Here is a 14511-nt window from a genome sequence, read left to right as displayed (position 1 = left end):
CTTTGAGTACTGACCAGCTAGAGAGGGAGTTGTGATATTTCACACACTGAAGTCTGTTCGAGAGAAAATCCGCAATCCATGGGACTATACACGGTCTCACGCCCATATCAAGTAGTTTAGTGAAAGCTATGTTATGGTCCACTCGATCAAAGGCTTTGCTAAAATCTGTAACAACTAAACGTGTAAGGCTTTTTGAGTTATCAGCGTGTTGAAACATGTTGTTCAGGAGTTTGACCAAGTAGTGTGTTGTAGAATGGCCCTTACGAGCTCTGAACTGGTTGGGGTCAATGAGAGGTTCAATGTCTTCCATGAGCCAATTAACTATAAATGACTCTGTGACTTTCGCAAAATGATCCGTTAGCGATATAGGTCTCAGTTGATTCCACGTCGGGGGGTTAGTTTTGGGTATAGGACAACGACCGCTTTCTTCCATTGAGGGGGGACGACCGAATCCTTGAACGAGGTATTGAGGATGTCCGTGAGAGGTAAACTCAACTCACAGGCAAATTCACGGATTATCTTAGCTGGAATGCCATCAGGACCAGCAGCCTTGGAACAGCTAAGTTTTCAAGAGTTTTGAGAACACTTCCCAGGTCCTAATGCATGGAGTTGGGGTGGGGGCAGGTAGGTATGCGGGTAGATTCGTAGCTGAGAGTGGGTTGATGTCATTGCCAATGGAGGAAAAGTGTGCGTTGATGCACTCTGCTACAGCAACAGAGTTTTCAGGATCAATGTCTTGAGGTGGTGCAATGCTAGGTTGCTGTTTATATTTAGTTGTCATAATGCGGATCTGACGGTACCATTGTGCAGGGTTAGATTTCTTGAGTCTCTGAACTCTGTTGTGATAGTACTCGTGCTTATCTGCTTTAATGGCTCGAATAACTTTATTGCGGTAGAATCTCCACAACGGTGGTCTCGAATGATCAAATACTGCCTGTCGTCTGTTTTTGGAGTCATCCAAGGTTTATCAGATGTATGGAGCTTGATCTCATGAACAGGGAAGTGAAAGTCTATACGTTGGTGAAGAGTGTAATAAAATGCATTTGCTTTTATTGGTCACCGAGTCTAATTGGGTGACTTCTTCCCAACCATGTTGAGTAATCCAATGACCAAATTCTTGGCATCATTGCACTTCAGCAGTAATGGTCCCATAACTAAACATGACAAATTTTGTTGATCCACTTGCCCTTGGTACACTTCGGGGGAAAAAATTGATTTATTGCCTACAACTCAAGTTGGTCTAGCTACAACCCTGACTGACACTCACCACTTGATGAAGATCAACTATGCTACATATGTTTGTGTCGATGATCTTTCCATCCACGCTGGGTATCAGGTCCAGTCCCATCCTCTCATTACCCACATCGATGCGATTGGTAATCTGTATCTTGACCTCTCTGGCCGGCTCCTGGGTCAGCTGACCAGACATGAGCTGTCGTCTGAGGTCGATCAACTCAAGCATGACCTTACGCAGCTCGCTGAACCATAGCATCTCGTTTGTCTGATGGGAAAGGCAAGGGTCAGAAAAATTTTAAGGCAGTGCACACTATTGATAATTACTCAAATTTATTAGCATAAAACCTTACTTGGTAACGAGTAATGGGGAGAGATTGATAGTATAAAACATTGTGAGAAATGGCTCCCTCTGAAGTAACGTAGTTTTTGAGAAAGACTTAATTTTCCACAAATTTGATTTCGAGACCTAATAATTAGATTTTGAGGTTTCCAAATCAAGCATCTGAAAGCACACAACTTCGTGTGACAATGGTGTTTTTTCTGTCATTATTATCTCGCAACTTCAACGACCGATTGGCTCAAGTTTTCACGGGTGCATATGCATATGTTGAGATACGCCAAGTGAGAAGACTGGTCTATGACAATTACCAATAGTGTCTGTCTAGTGTCTTTAAGTAGGATTTGAAACTTTACATGGTAGGGGTATAATACTAGGTGAACGTTGCGTTAGCAGTGTTGGTTCTGAAAAGAAAGGCCCTAGCCCGGTTTCAGCCCCAGGAGTAGGTGACAACGTGATCTCTCGTCATACAATGTTTTTTTCAATTCATCTGAAATATTTTACCAAATTTATCAAATTGATTATTATTATTCTAAATTACCCTCAAAATTCAATCAAATGTTAGATGGTAAAATTAAGTATGCAATTTTCCCATCTATCGTGGTTGGAAATTTAAAGGTGATTTCAAAATCACACAAATGACTGAATTCAGTGACAAGTTGGAACTCTTGTTTGGTTGCTTTCAGGTACTGTACCACAAAAAACAAAAAACAATGGAAAAACTTCATATGCGACGGCTGCGAAGTTTTTTTTCTGTTTGAAGCATTTTTCATGTATCAAAATTGGTGAAACAGCTTTAGCTTTGACAATTGCTGAGGATGTTGCTAAGGACACCTATACTTCAGCTATAGCCGTAGCGGCCAATTCCGACACGGCCTTACTTTGAAAATATTTCTTATTGCAATATAATTTATTTTAAACCTCTCACTGATGATGCAAACACATGTAGGTAATGCTATCAGCCTCCCTCCCAATCCCCACATGTGCCACCCACTGTGTTACCCCCCTCACACAAGGAGGCAAGTTGTTCTCTTACTTTGAACCGATCCGTCAAGACGGAATGCCATTCCTTCAAGACACAGTCTAACTCTTCGATGAGACTGTCTGTGTCTTCGAGACTCTCCCTGTAACATTGAAAAAAATCTAGATGTCAGAACTGCACAATTCTTTTCATTTATTTGGTCTCAAAGGCAATGGACACTCTAGGTTAATTACTCAAAATAATTATAGAAGCATAAAAATTTACTGTGTGACAAGATAAAACATTGTGAAGTAACGTCGTTTTAGAGAAAGAGGTAATTCCTCACTAAAATATTAAAAGACTTCAGGCCTGAAGCCTTTTTTAAGCATCTGAAACTGGAAATTATGCAACAAACAAGGGTGTTTTTTCTTTCATTATTCTCTTGCAACTTTGATGACCGATTAAGGCCAAATTTTTACAACCTTCGATGACCGATTGAGTCCAAATTTTCACAGGTTTGTTATTTTATGTATATGTTGGGATACACCGAGTGAGAATACTGGTCTTTGGCAATTACCAAAGATGTCCATTGCCTTTAATGGTTTATTCAAATTTCGGGAAAAGTTTATTCACGAGAAATGGAAATACCAGATTGATTGCAAATATTTCTTTCTTTAAATGTTTGCTATTATTTTGAAATGAGGCACTGATAATGGGCATAAAGAAATTGACTCCATTTAAAGTACCATTACCAAAAACATTAATACAAATACAACCTACCCCTGGTTGCTGGATTGCTCCTTGCGATGTACATGGGAAGCTGGGAAGATCCCCTAAAAAGATAATTCACAGATATTGTTATTTTAACAAGAGAAATCAATACCCAGGGTCGTGGTTAGGAAAAGCTAAACCCGAACCTAAGTAGTTAAAAACCTACTCTTTGGGACATTTTTGCAAGTAAGTTGAAAGCAAAATTTTCTGCCCAGCAAAAATTAGCACGATATCAGTCACAGTCACGTCACAGACGGTCCATGTTACATGTACAAGTACACGATATTTTGGCAGGTAATGATATTCTGCTAAGCATAGTTTGTTGTGCTTAGTAAATTCTCTAAATGAAATTGGGCTCCTACATGTCCTAATACATGTACTTCACTAAACCGGTCAGAAAAATCTCCTCTATTTTTCCTCCTCTATTTTTCATGTCATTCTCTCCCACCCAAACTAAGTGACTACGGACCATACACTGAATAATTATATGTTGCAAACTGCTTACAAACCAAAAGAACTCATGGTAGGCCTATAAATTAAAAAAATAGTTTTCATTGCCCGATGTTTGGACCCTGGCGCAGAGTGTTTCTCGAAGGCTTAGATTTAGGGCCATCGCCTATTTATTTGTAAACTAAATAATTCTCACTTAATTTCCAAACATTCTTGTCAAAACACTATTTCTCCTTTCTTATTTAATTTGTAAAACCATACCCTTGTCATTTTCCATATCATCTAAGGTTACGTATGCAGATGACAGAATCAGGAAATAACTTGCCCTCCATTTGGTAAATTTTATCGTTGACAACAAATACTTCCTTTAGAAAAAACAAAGTACATTGACATTTCCCACAAACACACATGGCAAAAACACATTCTTCGAAAACATTTGCTGCAGTTTCCCACAAGGGGTAGAAATCCATCAATGTATTTTTATCTTGTTATTCAGGGATGTTATTGCAAATACATTTCATTGTTATTCACCAGGAAGAAAATAACTGAGTTGGGAAATAACACGGCCTGGAGAAATCAATTTTTTAATCATACTGTAGGCAAAACAAAAAATAACTAGAGCTAAATTGCATTTGTGAACAAATGCAGAGCTGTTTCATCATTAAAATTTTCAAATTTCTCAACTGAGTTATAAATTTGTTGGGTATTCAAAGCAATTTGCCCAATGTGGCATACATGTAAATAAAACAAATTATTTGGATTATACCATGTTCAGATAGCAATTTATGTGTTAAAGGTGTAAAAATTGAAAACATCATAAAAAATCATGTGATGACGTCATCATGACGTCATGTCAGATTTCAAAAGAACTTGTCAATATCCAACAACTTACCAAGTTTCAACATGATCGCATAATCACTTAGGGAGTTATATTAGTTCAAAAAGTGCACCTTTAAGGCCACGTCACGTGACCCCCGATGACGTCATTGATCTGAAACTTCACACATGTGATGGCTGCCTGACAGTTAACGTGTGTGTAAAATTTGAAGTGATTACAAAAAACTTCACCACACACATCTTCAAAAAGTCCATTTTGACGAGTTTTCAACCTGCCGCTAGAGGGCGCTGTTGCAATTTGTGACGTCATCAATATTTTTTTTGAACTGCCCACCCTTGCTAGACACTTACGTCCTTGGAAAGCAACTTCATAACTTTTACCACTTTTGAGTTACAGGGCACTTCCGTTTTTTGCCCGTTTCAACCGGAAGTGGAGGTCATGTGAGGTCACGCACACGAAACAAAATGAAGACCTAATTTATCCCTACCACATCCCACAAACAGAAACCTACGGTCTCGTTTGGCTGATTTGATATAGATTTTCAAACATTTAACATAAAACACCTTTAAGATGACGTCACGTGACCAGTGATGAGGTCATCATGACATCCTTGCTTAGGATCATTATTGCACCATAACCTTCAATCCCTGAAAGTTTCATTGCAATTGCTCTTTGGGAACTATGCAAAAAATTGCGAGTACTGAAACAGACAAATAAAAAAAAATAATTAAAAAAATAATAAAAAAAACTTTAACAAAAACAAGAGCTGTTTCGCTGCGCTTCGCTACGAAACAGCTAACAATACTCAAAAAAAGATTTTTTTTTTAAACGTACCATGTACAGTAGGAAATTTCCATGGAATAATATGTAAGTGAACATTGATGAAATGTACATTATACAAATTGTATCAATGATTGGAACGGTCTAACAGCCAATGCAATGGCATATCATAGACTCGATATATGGGTTTGAGTCCCAGTTGTGACACTTGTCCCCTCAAGCAAGGCACTTAACTATTATCACTGCATACTTCAGCTGGGACATGAAGATGTGGCGCATGTTGAAAGCAAAGAATTTGCAAGTTACACTCAATTCTTGCATTGTGTGATGCAAACAGGGAGACCAGTTCATGTTTTTCTAGTTTGAAACAGCATGAACACGCCTCTAAAAAGGTCTCAGAGGCAACACATCTAAACTTGTCACTATTTTGACAAGAAATCAGGAGATGAATCTTTAACAGAGATGTTTGTACTGCAACTATTTCACAGATAGAATGAGGAATTTCCTGGTGCTGTCATGACTAGTGTATCATACAAAAACAACGTACAGGAACAAAATAAGGAGTATACACAACATCAAACCAATCATGGCACATTTCACTACAAAAGATCTACTTCCCATTCCCTTCTGAGTTTATTTATAATCATTGTTATTTTTATTTCATTAAAACAAATGTTTTCACATTTATGTATTTATGTTAATTATTTATCTGGTATTATTATTGCTTTTTTGTATATCAATTTTGTATGAAACTTATTTTAGTTTATTATAATTATATACTTTTTCATCACTTTACCTTATTTATTTACTTATTTATCTATTTTCATGTTGTTTTATAACTTTATGTTATCACTATTATTTTTTAGTATCAAATTTATTATTGCTATTGATAATTTTTTTGAAATATGTTTTGTTGTTTTGTTTTTGTTTTTGAGGGGCTGGATACGCCTTTCCAGTAACAAAATGGATGGGGTCCTAATCTTCCAAAAGCCAACAAATTATTTTTATTATGATGATCTTTTTTTATCTTCACAAAATCAAGTTTGCAACATTTCATTGTCGTTCCAGACCAAGTTGATTTCCTTGGATATCCAAAGTCAACACAGGAGGCCTAATTCATGCTCCGACTGTCTATAAATAGCTCGATGATGTCATTACCCAGTGGGATTGACTCAGCAGTGGTCGTAGCGCAAGGACTTGCGGTGAGGTTTTTCCTGACTGCAGGATGTCCTAACCCTGTGTAACTCACCCACAAGCTTCAATAATTGAGGGGTGTGCGGCAAACAAGCTTTATTGTTAACCGATTATGGAGAATGGTTTTGATTCCGCAGGTGGTTAAGTGACCGCGACCTACAGGTGCCGACCTTCTTGGTTTTATACTAACGAGAATAACCCTCATGAATGCTCCATGGAAACAGCAGAATAAAGTCACGTATCAATATCAAGGATGGACTTATAATAATAGATGTAACTCAGGCTTGATGGCTTTGTTTTATGAAAGGGCTCGGGCACCAAGGCATTTTCTCCCTGGTAAAAGGCACCCTATGAGGAAATTGTAAATTTCTATTTGAGCATTTTAAGGGCACCAAGGCAATTACCATGGGGCATGACGGCCTCTATTGCCTCCAAGAAGTATCCTGCCTCATAACTAGTTCTTACATGTGTAATTGGTCTATTTGTCTTATTTTCCTTGCTGTGTGTGGTTCCCCCTCCTGTGTGTCTTGAGCACCTATTTTTTGGTGGATTTTGGTGTCCTATAAATATATTATTATTATTATTATTATAATGTATATAGCGCATTTTACAATTGAATTACCAGAAAATAAGACCACCCTCAACTCCCTCCTTATGTCTTACAGAGTGCAAGGTCTCTGAGGACCTGCACTTCAAACCCTTATTAAAATAGCCCAGATGATTCCACTTCATTAAAGCCCAGTTCATACTTTACTGCGAATGCATATGCAAAGTGAATTTGGCGTGAATTTGATGTTACAACTCTGTTTTTAGCTGCAAATATTTTGCAAAAGTTGAGCTGTGATTGTTTCGTTGCGAATTTGTGACATCAACATTCCTATCGCATTTGCGTTCCCAGGATGTATGAGCCGGGCTTAAGAATGTCAAATATTACCACCTTGCTTATAAAACGTGCAATTATCATGCAATTATCGTGATATAATGGCATCATGAAAGAACATTCACTCATAAGGTAGGTGGTTTTAGAACAGGTTATTTAGAACGATATAATGAGCGTTCTAATGCTGCTCTATTTTTATAATCTCCTCATGTATATTTGTTGGTTTTTGATGTTTGAATAGATTTTTATATTGTAAACCTAAACACAATTCAACCTAAACACAATTCTGCTATGTTTGATTTTTAATAAACCAGTAATAATAATAATAAGCAGTAACTTACTGTAACTGTCTTGTTTGGGGGAACATGGCCTCTGTACCATCCTGTACACAAATAATAATTAAAAAAAGAACACATCATCAAGTTCTTAAAGCTCTGTTAATTCTTTCAGTGCCAAGGTCATACAGGTACAACACCATTATCGTATATCGTATTTATGTTCTCAAAAAGTGCTGCCAATCTTGTACGACTCATGCTACCACAAGAGGGCAGTATCACTCCAGAAATACTGTTGAATTTGGGATGAACCAAGGCAACGAAATCAATAAGATACATTTTGAGAAAGAGTCATTTATTTTTTTCGATACAGAATTATAAAAAAGCTCAAATGAGCTGGGATTATTAGGGTCATTATTAATATCATGCCTGAATACATAAACAGTTTTGTTCAATTTAATATAAATTCTCCCCATCCACAAACTAGCATATCAGGCCTGCTAACAGGGGTTACATGGCTTTGTCAACTTAAATTCTTGACAATGTCAATTTTTTAATTTGCCCCCAAATAAAATGCTTGTTTACTGCTGGACATAAATAAAAAAAATTACCAAACTCCAATTACTCACCATCGATGGATTCTGAGAGACAAACAACATCACCGATCTTCAAGGATAGATCATTTTCATGAGACTTCCGATATGTCCAAATGGCTGGTAAAAAAAAAAGATGAATTTTTTTTTATAAAGAAAATCACTTTGACACATGAAATATTGACTTGTTGACGTACATGTATACAACTACGCTCTTGGCATCTGCCGTATTACGATAACTTTCTCCTGTACAAAGAGGGACAAAGGGTACTAGAATTCATACTCAAAATCTCCCTTTTTGCCACGGGGTTTTCGTGTAATAATCCCAATTCCAGATGTTTGTACTGTTGTTGTACAAACAAGAACAATGACAGATTTGATAGGCCGCCAACTATTGTTGTGTTTGAGACAGTAAGCTTTATTAAAGGTATTGCACGAAAATGTTAACGGTACATTTTTTTAAACAACCATTTTGGGGATCCTGACATGTTCTCATGCCCATAGCCATATCCAAAATATGGTGCATGTTACATGTTTATTTTTGTGCATTTTCCATGGAATAGGTAAAAAGTGGTTGTATGTTTTTTGTTTTAAAACTGTAGGCCCACCATCTTTATTGTCAAAGTTAGTTCGAAGGAAAACAATATTCTAAAAGGTTTCTTTCTGCTAGTAAAAAGAATTAAGACATCAGAAGGGTTAAAAAGTTTCATGAATGACTAATACAGTGTTCATTGTATAGGCTACACGTAGCAAACTGTACTTTTATGCGTACTCGTTTGAACTTGTAACCACTGCACCGCAGGTTATACTTAGCTAGAACTAGGAAGAGGCGGGAAAAACAAACTTTCACATTTGACTTCTAAGTACTAAGGTACGTTTTATAATGATCAAAATGAAACCAATGGAAGAATTTCAAGAAACTACATGTACCCATGTTGTTGTAGAACTTTGTACACATTTGCAATAATGAATTTCTAGTTTAAAATGGTCGATCGGAAAAAAGGGTATGTAATTTTTGGTTTGTTTTAATGGAAAATGTTTAGTTTTATTCGCTGCATCTAATATAAGGACTGGCATGCTCATGTTTTTTTTTTTTTTTTTTTAAGAAGTCAGCTCTGTTTGCAGCCATTGAACTTCTTAAGATTAACTCCAATTGAATGTTTACGTACATGACAGAACACAAACACCTAAAAAAAAGAAACACATAAAAAGCAACCATTTCTATTGCTCATGACATTGTCCACACTGACAAGAGACCTCCAAATAACCCATGGCTCGCACAGCAATTGCCGTGGTGCCCCGTCCTTTTGGTTTGGTGCCCTTTGCAAAGTTCTTATACAAAATATACATTTCCTCAAAGAAGTGGCCCTTACCAGAGGGAAATTGCTGTGCCCGTTCAAGAGGGAAGTTCAAGGCCAAAACAACAATATCAGTGTATGTTCTCCTTTCAAAAATAACTCAATTTTAGACAATTTTAGTTGTCAATGGCACATTTTTGTTACTTTCCCACCTAGTGAAAACAAACACACTGACACTGTCTTGGCCTACTTGATTGTGAACATAAAAAGTGAATAAACAGTGTTTGTTTTTTTCTCTGTTCGTCAGCAATAAACTTCATGACGACAGCGCTGACAAGTGTGGTTTTCTATTTTTCAAGTTTTAGTTCTGCATTCGTTTGCCAACAATTTCCCTGAGTGCCACTTCCTGCTTTCAAAACTTGCATCATACAATGTATGCACGTATGAAATTCACATACTTTGTGTATTGTACAATATTTTTAGAGGTCAAAAGGAGGTTGTTCATAGGTCAATACTGTGCGATGCGCGTACAAGTCTGTGTATTTGATTTTTTCATCGATTGACCTCTAAGATATCAGCTGGATGACATTAATGCTAAAGGATTATCTCAAAGCTACAAGTATAAATTTGACATTTTATCACAAAGTTTAGTAGGACTTCCTTTTTAATAATTAAAAATAAGACACAGTTTTTGTAAAGTGAAATGATTTGTCCACCAATTCTTTTAGTAGCAAAAGATTAAGACTAAGACCAGCAATATCCACGAACAGTGGACTCAGTGTTCATCTGCAAGCCAGTTAAAACACCCAAGGACATAGTCAAATATCTGTTCAACTAGTCCAGCTGGTTAGTTGGTTGCTTACCACTGCTACATGTAAACCACTGATTGCTCATATTGCTTCAAATCACATAGTCCCAAGTTTATCTGCAGTACATAGGCCTACATATTTCTTCTGATCTATCTTGTGTCAGAGTTGTTGTCATGTCTTATGTTCGTCTGTCCTTTTGTTTGCATGTCTGTCTGTTTGCATGTTCGTCTGTTTGTCTGTCTTGCTGGCTTTTTACAAGCTTCTGCTTATCAAAGCATTATATATCCACTCTATTTATTACATGTAAAGGGCCTACTGTTACTTAATGTTACTTTTGCTTAACTCTGTAGTACATGTTATTGCCAATTAATAAATACCCTTTTTAGCGAATTAAACGGCTACAACTGTCCAAATTTTGTGACTTTTCTCTCGGCAGTACTTCCAGACATGTTCAGGGGCCATATTTGAGCTTTTGATGGTTCCCATCTCTTTCGTGCGTTAATCACATTACTGATCTTTGAGACCAGTGACTCTTTGAAATAATGATCTGTTCAGCGCCTTCACTGGGGTCAAAGGAGGCAAATGATTGGACGATAGCTTTTCCTTGTGCATTAAAACGCGCGCATGAGCTCGGCGTCAGTTTATACGCGCGCACATATTACAGGCGGGCACTAAAATTTGATACATTTTCAGCGCGCGTACGCGTAAGTGCGCGAAGTTGCAATGAAACTAACAGGGATATAAATAAGCGTGCGATACAGTGCAACGCGCAAGGTTTACACAATGTATGCTGATTTAGTGGCCACTTATTCGCTACTTTCCAAAGCCGGTCTTTATACCACCGTTAACACTCCCACACGTGACCGGGTTTTAGCCAATCAGAGACTTGAAACCGTCCAAGGTATTTATTAATTATAAATACAAACCATCTTTCAAATGTACCACCTTGTTATGGTTTAGTACAAGGTGCTCTGGTACAAACTCAGTGCAGAAAACCATAGGGAAAGAACTATGAGAAAACCATGCCAGAAGCACCTTCTCTTAACGATATTTGTATTGGGTGCTTTTAGGTGCATTACACAACCAGTGGGACCTACAGCTTTAGGTCCCATCGGAAAGGACCAAGGAATTAATTGCAAAGTGTCTTTTGCTTACGGACACGAATGCTACATTTTGTACGACTGGGACACAAACCTACACTTTGCTCGTCAGAAATTCCAGATCCCCACTCCAGTGCACTGGACTGCTTAAACTTAAAGTCACCTGGAAGTGGTATTTTTTTCAAAATAAAGCTTTTGTCAATAATATATGTGTTTTGATGAGTGGAATGTGAATAAACAGTTAACTAAGGTTTTAAAAAATCAGTTCTTATGTTATTTACAAATTTAAGAGTAGACCCCAATCGAGGCAGACTTTGCCTGTAATGCGTAGAGTAAACACAACTGCAAATTTTTTTTTTTCACGCAATGGCGACCAGGTGTATTGCTGCTGAATGCAGAAAAACACTTTTTGAAATGTACCAACTCACGACTTGGACGTACATGTACTTTGCACGTGTGTTTACTATACGCATTGCAGGCAAAGTCTGCCTCGATTGACGTCACAAAAGGGGTAGGTGGAGTCAGCCCCCCAAACAACTTTATATATTTTTTAAACTAATAAATCGTGACAAACAATTACTAACAAAATTGTTTGATTGTTCGTAAGCATATTACTCTTATGTTTGAAAGAAAAAACAATCTATTTCCAGGTGACTTTAAATTCGGTACTTTACAAAAAAAAAAAAAAAATTGTACTGTTCTACATATTTTTTCAATTTACATAGGAATTGACAATATTTTCAGTGCATTTTCGTTAAACCGATAAATTAAGTGAAACCAATGATTAGTGTGTGAGTTTTTGATTTAATATACTGATTCTAAAGTTTTATTTTCTCGAATTGATTTGTCATATTTGCTGTGTACCCTAACAATTGTCATTGCTTTCACATTCAAGAATACACGTATCAAGCCACGTAATGTACCTTCTGTTTACTGTTTTTATGGGTGTACAACAATAACTTCCTGTGTTTTATCTTTTGACCATGTAAACTGCACATCATTGTGTAGGAAAGACACATTGACTTTAATGTGAACAGATGTGGTGAGACAATTAAATTGCTTGTCAAATATTGGCACAAGCTCTAACCTTGTGTACAACTTAGCTTCAATCAAATCATGTGCATGTCCCCGGTCGACCAAAGGATGAAAAGCACAATGAATCAGCAGTGAGTTACAAAACTAAATCAGTTTAACATTTTGAGTGGTAATTTTTTTTATTATGAGAAGGTTTATTTTCATCGCTTTTTTTCATGCATTACATTTTGAAACATTGTACGCAGGGTGGTTTTTAGAGTTAGGCCCAAGTACTACATTGAAACCTCAAAAATAGGAACACCAGTTTTTCAACAATGTACTAACAAATATATAAAAAAAATAATGTATTCAAATCACTATCCCGTAAGAAAATCGCTACAGCCACAAGCAATGGCACCCTCGTTTCCCACATCTTTTGCCTGTAGTCTTCAAAACCTGGATAGTTCCAATTAAATCTAAACAGTTCGCAGGTACGCTAACGTGTTCGTAGTGATCATTCTACAGAGATTATTTTCAGACTCATCTCATTGAATTTGCTTACATTTAGTCCATTGCACTTGTCATCTCCACATGAAATTCTGTAAATTCTTTTCTTGTCCAGTGAACGTTTCCCTTGTATAGCAGAGCAATGTGCTATGCAAAATGTATCAGTTACTCCTTAAAAATCATCATTTACTACTCAATATTAGCATTCAGTGTGCACAAAACTTTTCAGTCTAAATATTTGGCTATGCATAATGTGCTCCCTGTTGTCTTAAATTTGTCTTCGCTCCCAGTTGTTTTAAACTTGCCTTCACTTTTCCAATTGCCTTGGAATCAGCAACTAGAATAAATTATGGCTCTGTACAAATGCCTGATGATTGATCATTGCTTTAGTTTAAAATAAAATCTGTATACAACATTTTATCATAAAATACCTACATTCAACTGAACTGACTTGGGGTCAAACGGGAAACCACCAATTATTTTGTCCTGGTACAATTTATTTTAAAACTATCAATAACATCCTTTTAAAAGCGCTAAACGTATTGTAAATCTGCTGGTTTGTTTTGTTTTGGGGTTTTTTGTAGGCTGTTCCTTGACAAGCCCCGCTTTTTTAACGTGCCTCCACATTCATATTTTGTTATTGACTGAAACTTTTATTTGATGGTATAAAAAATAAACATTAAATGATTGCTTGATGACTACTAATTTTTTTAATATAATTAAAGGGAAGGTACAAGCTTGGTAATTACTCAAAACAAATATTAACTTAAAAATTGTCTTGGTAACGAGCATTGGAGAGCTGTTGATAGTATGAAACATTGTGAGAAACGGCTCCCTCTGAAGTAATGTAGTTTTTGAGAAAGAGGTAATTTCTCACTAAAATATTAAAAGACTTCTAGCTAGAAGTCTTTTATTCCAATCTGAAAGCACACAAGGAAGTTTTTTCTTTCACTATTTTCTCGCAACTTCGATGACCAATGAGTTCAAATATTCACAAGTTTGTTATTCATGGTTATGATGAGATACAACAAGTGAGAAGACTGATCTTTGACAATTACCAACTGTGTACCTTCCCTTTAAATCTGAACACCATTATTATCATTTGATACATTCGATTGAACTGACTTGGGGTCAAAAGAGAAACCACCAACTTTTGTTTTCCTGGTTCAGAAGTACAATTAAGTGTAACTATCAATTTTAACATAATCATTATTTTCATATTGAAGCCCTAAACTTATACAAGTCCTTTTTGTCAAAGTTTTCCATAACAACATGATATGAAAATGATCTCTCCATGGCTTGAATTAAGACAAAGGCTGTTGGTTTTTAGTGTCGGGCCTTCAGGCTCATAGACTTGTGGACAAGTCGTTAATCGTTAAAGCGTAATACACTCAGTAGCTAGCTCTCTGGGATCGAAACTGCTCTCACGAGATCATTGCTTTCATGCGAGGCTGCTTGCTCCCCAACT

General features: G+C 36.7%; 1 protein-coding gene across 5 annotated transcripts in view; it reads right to left on the bottom strand.

Moving 5' to 3' along the window:
• The window catches only part of LOC117306046 (dedicator of cytokinesis protein 3-like), a 100317-nt gene that overhangs the window by 73282 nt on the left and 12524 nt on the right, over positions 1-14511 (bottom strand). For all 5 annotated transcript variants that reach the window (XM_033790877.1, XM_033790879.1, XM_033790881.1 and 2 more), the window contains exons 2-6: positions 8352-8435; positions 7789-7829; positions 3315-3367; positions 2610-2697; positions 1268-1501 (exon numbers count right to left, since the gene is read on the bottom strand). In XM_033790877.1, the coding sequence (XP_033646768.1) occupies positions 1268-1501; positions 2610-2697; positions 3315-3367; positions 7789-7829; positions 8352-8435 (500 nt within the window). The remainder of the gene's footprint in view (positions 1-1267; positions 1502-2609; positions 2698-3314; positions 3368-7788; positions 7830-8351; positions 8436-14511) is intronic.

This window comes from Asterias rubens, chromosome 2, assembly GCF_902459465.1.
Source record: "Asterias rubens chromosome 2, eAstRub1.3, whole genome shotgun sequence".
NCBI lineage: Eukaryota > Metazoa > Echinodermata > Asteroidea > Forcipulatida > Asteriidae > Asterias > Asterias rubens.
The sequence above is the reverse complement of the archived record's forward strand: the minus strand, read 5'-3'. Positions and strand labels throughout refer to the sequence as shown.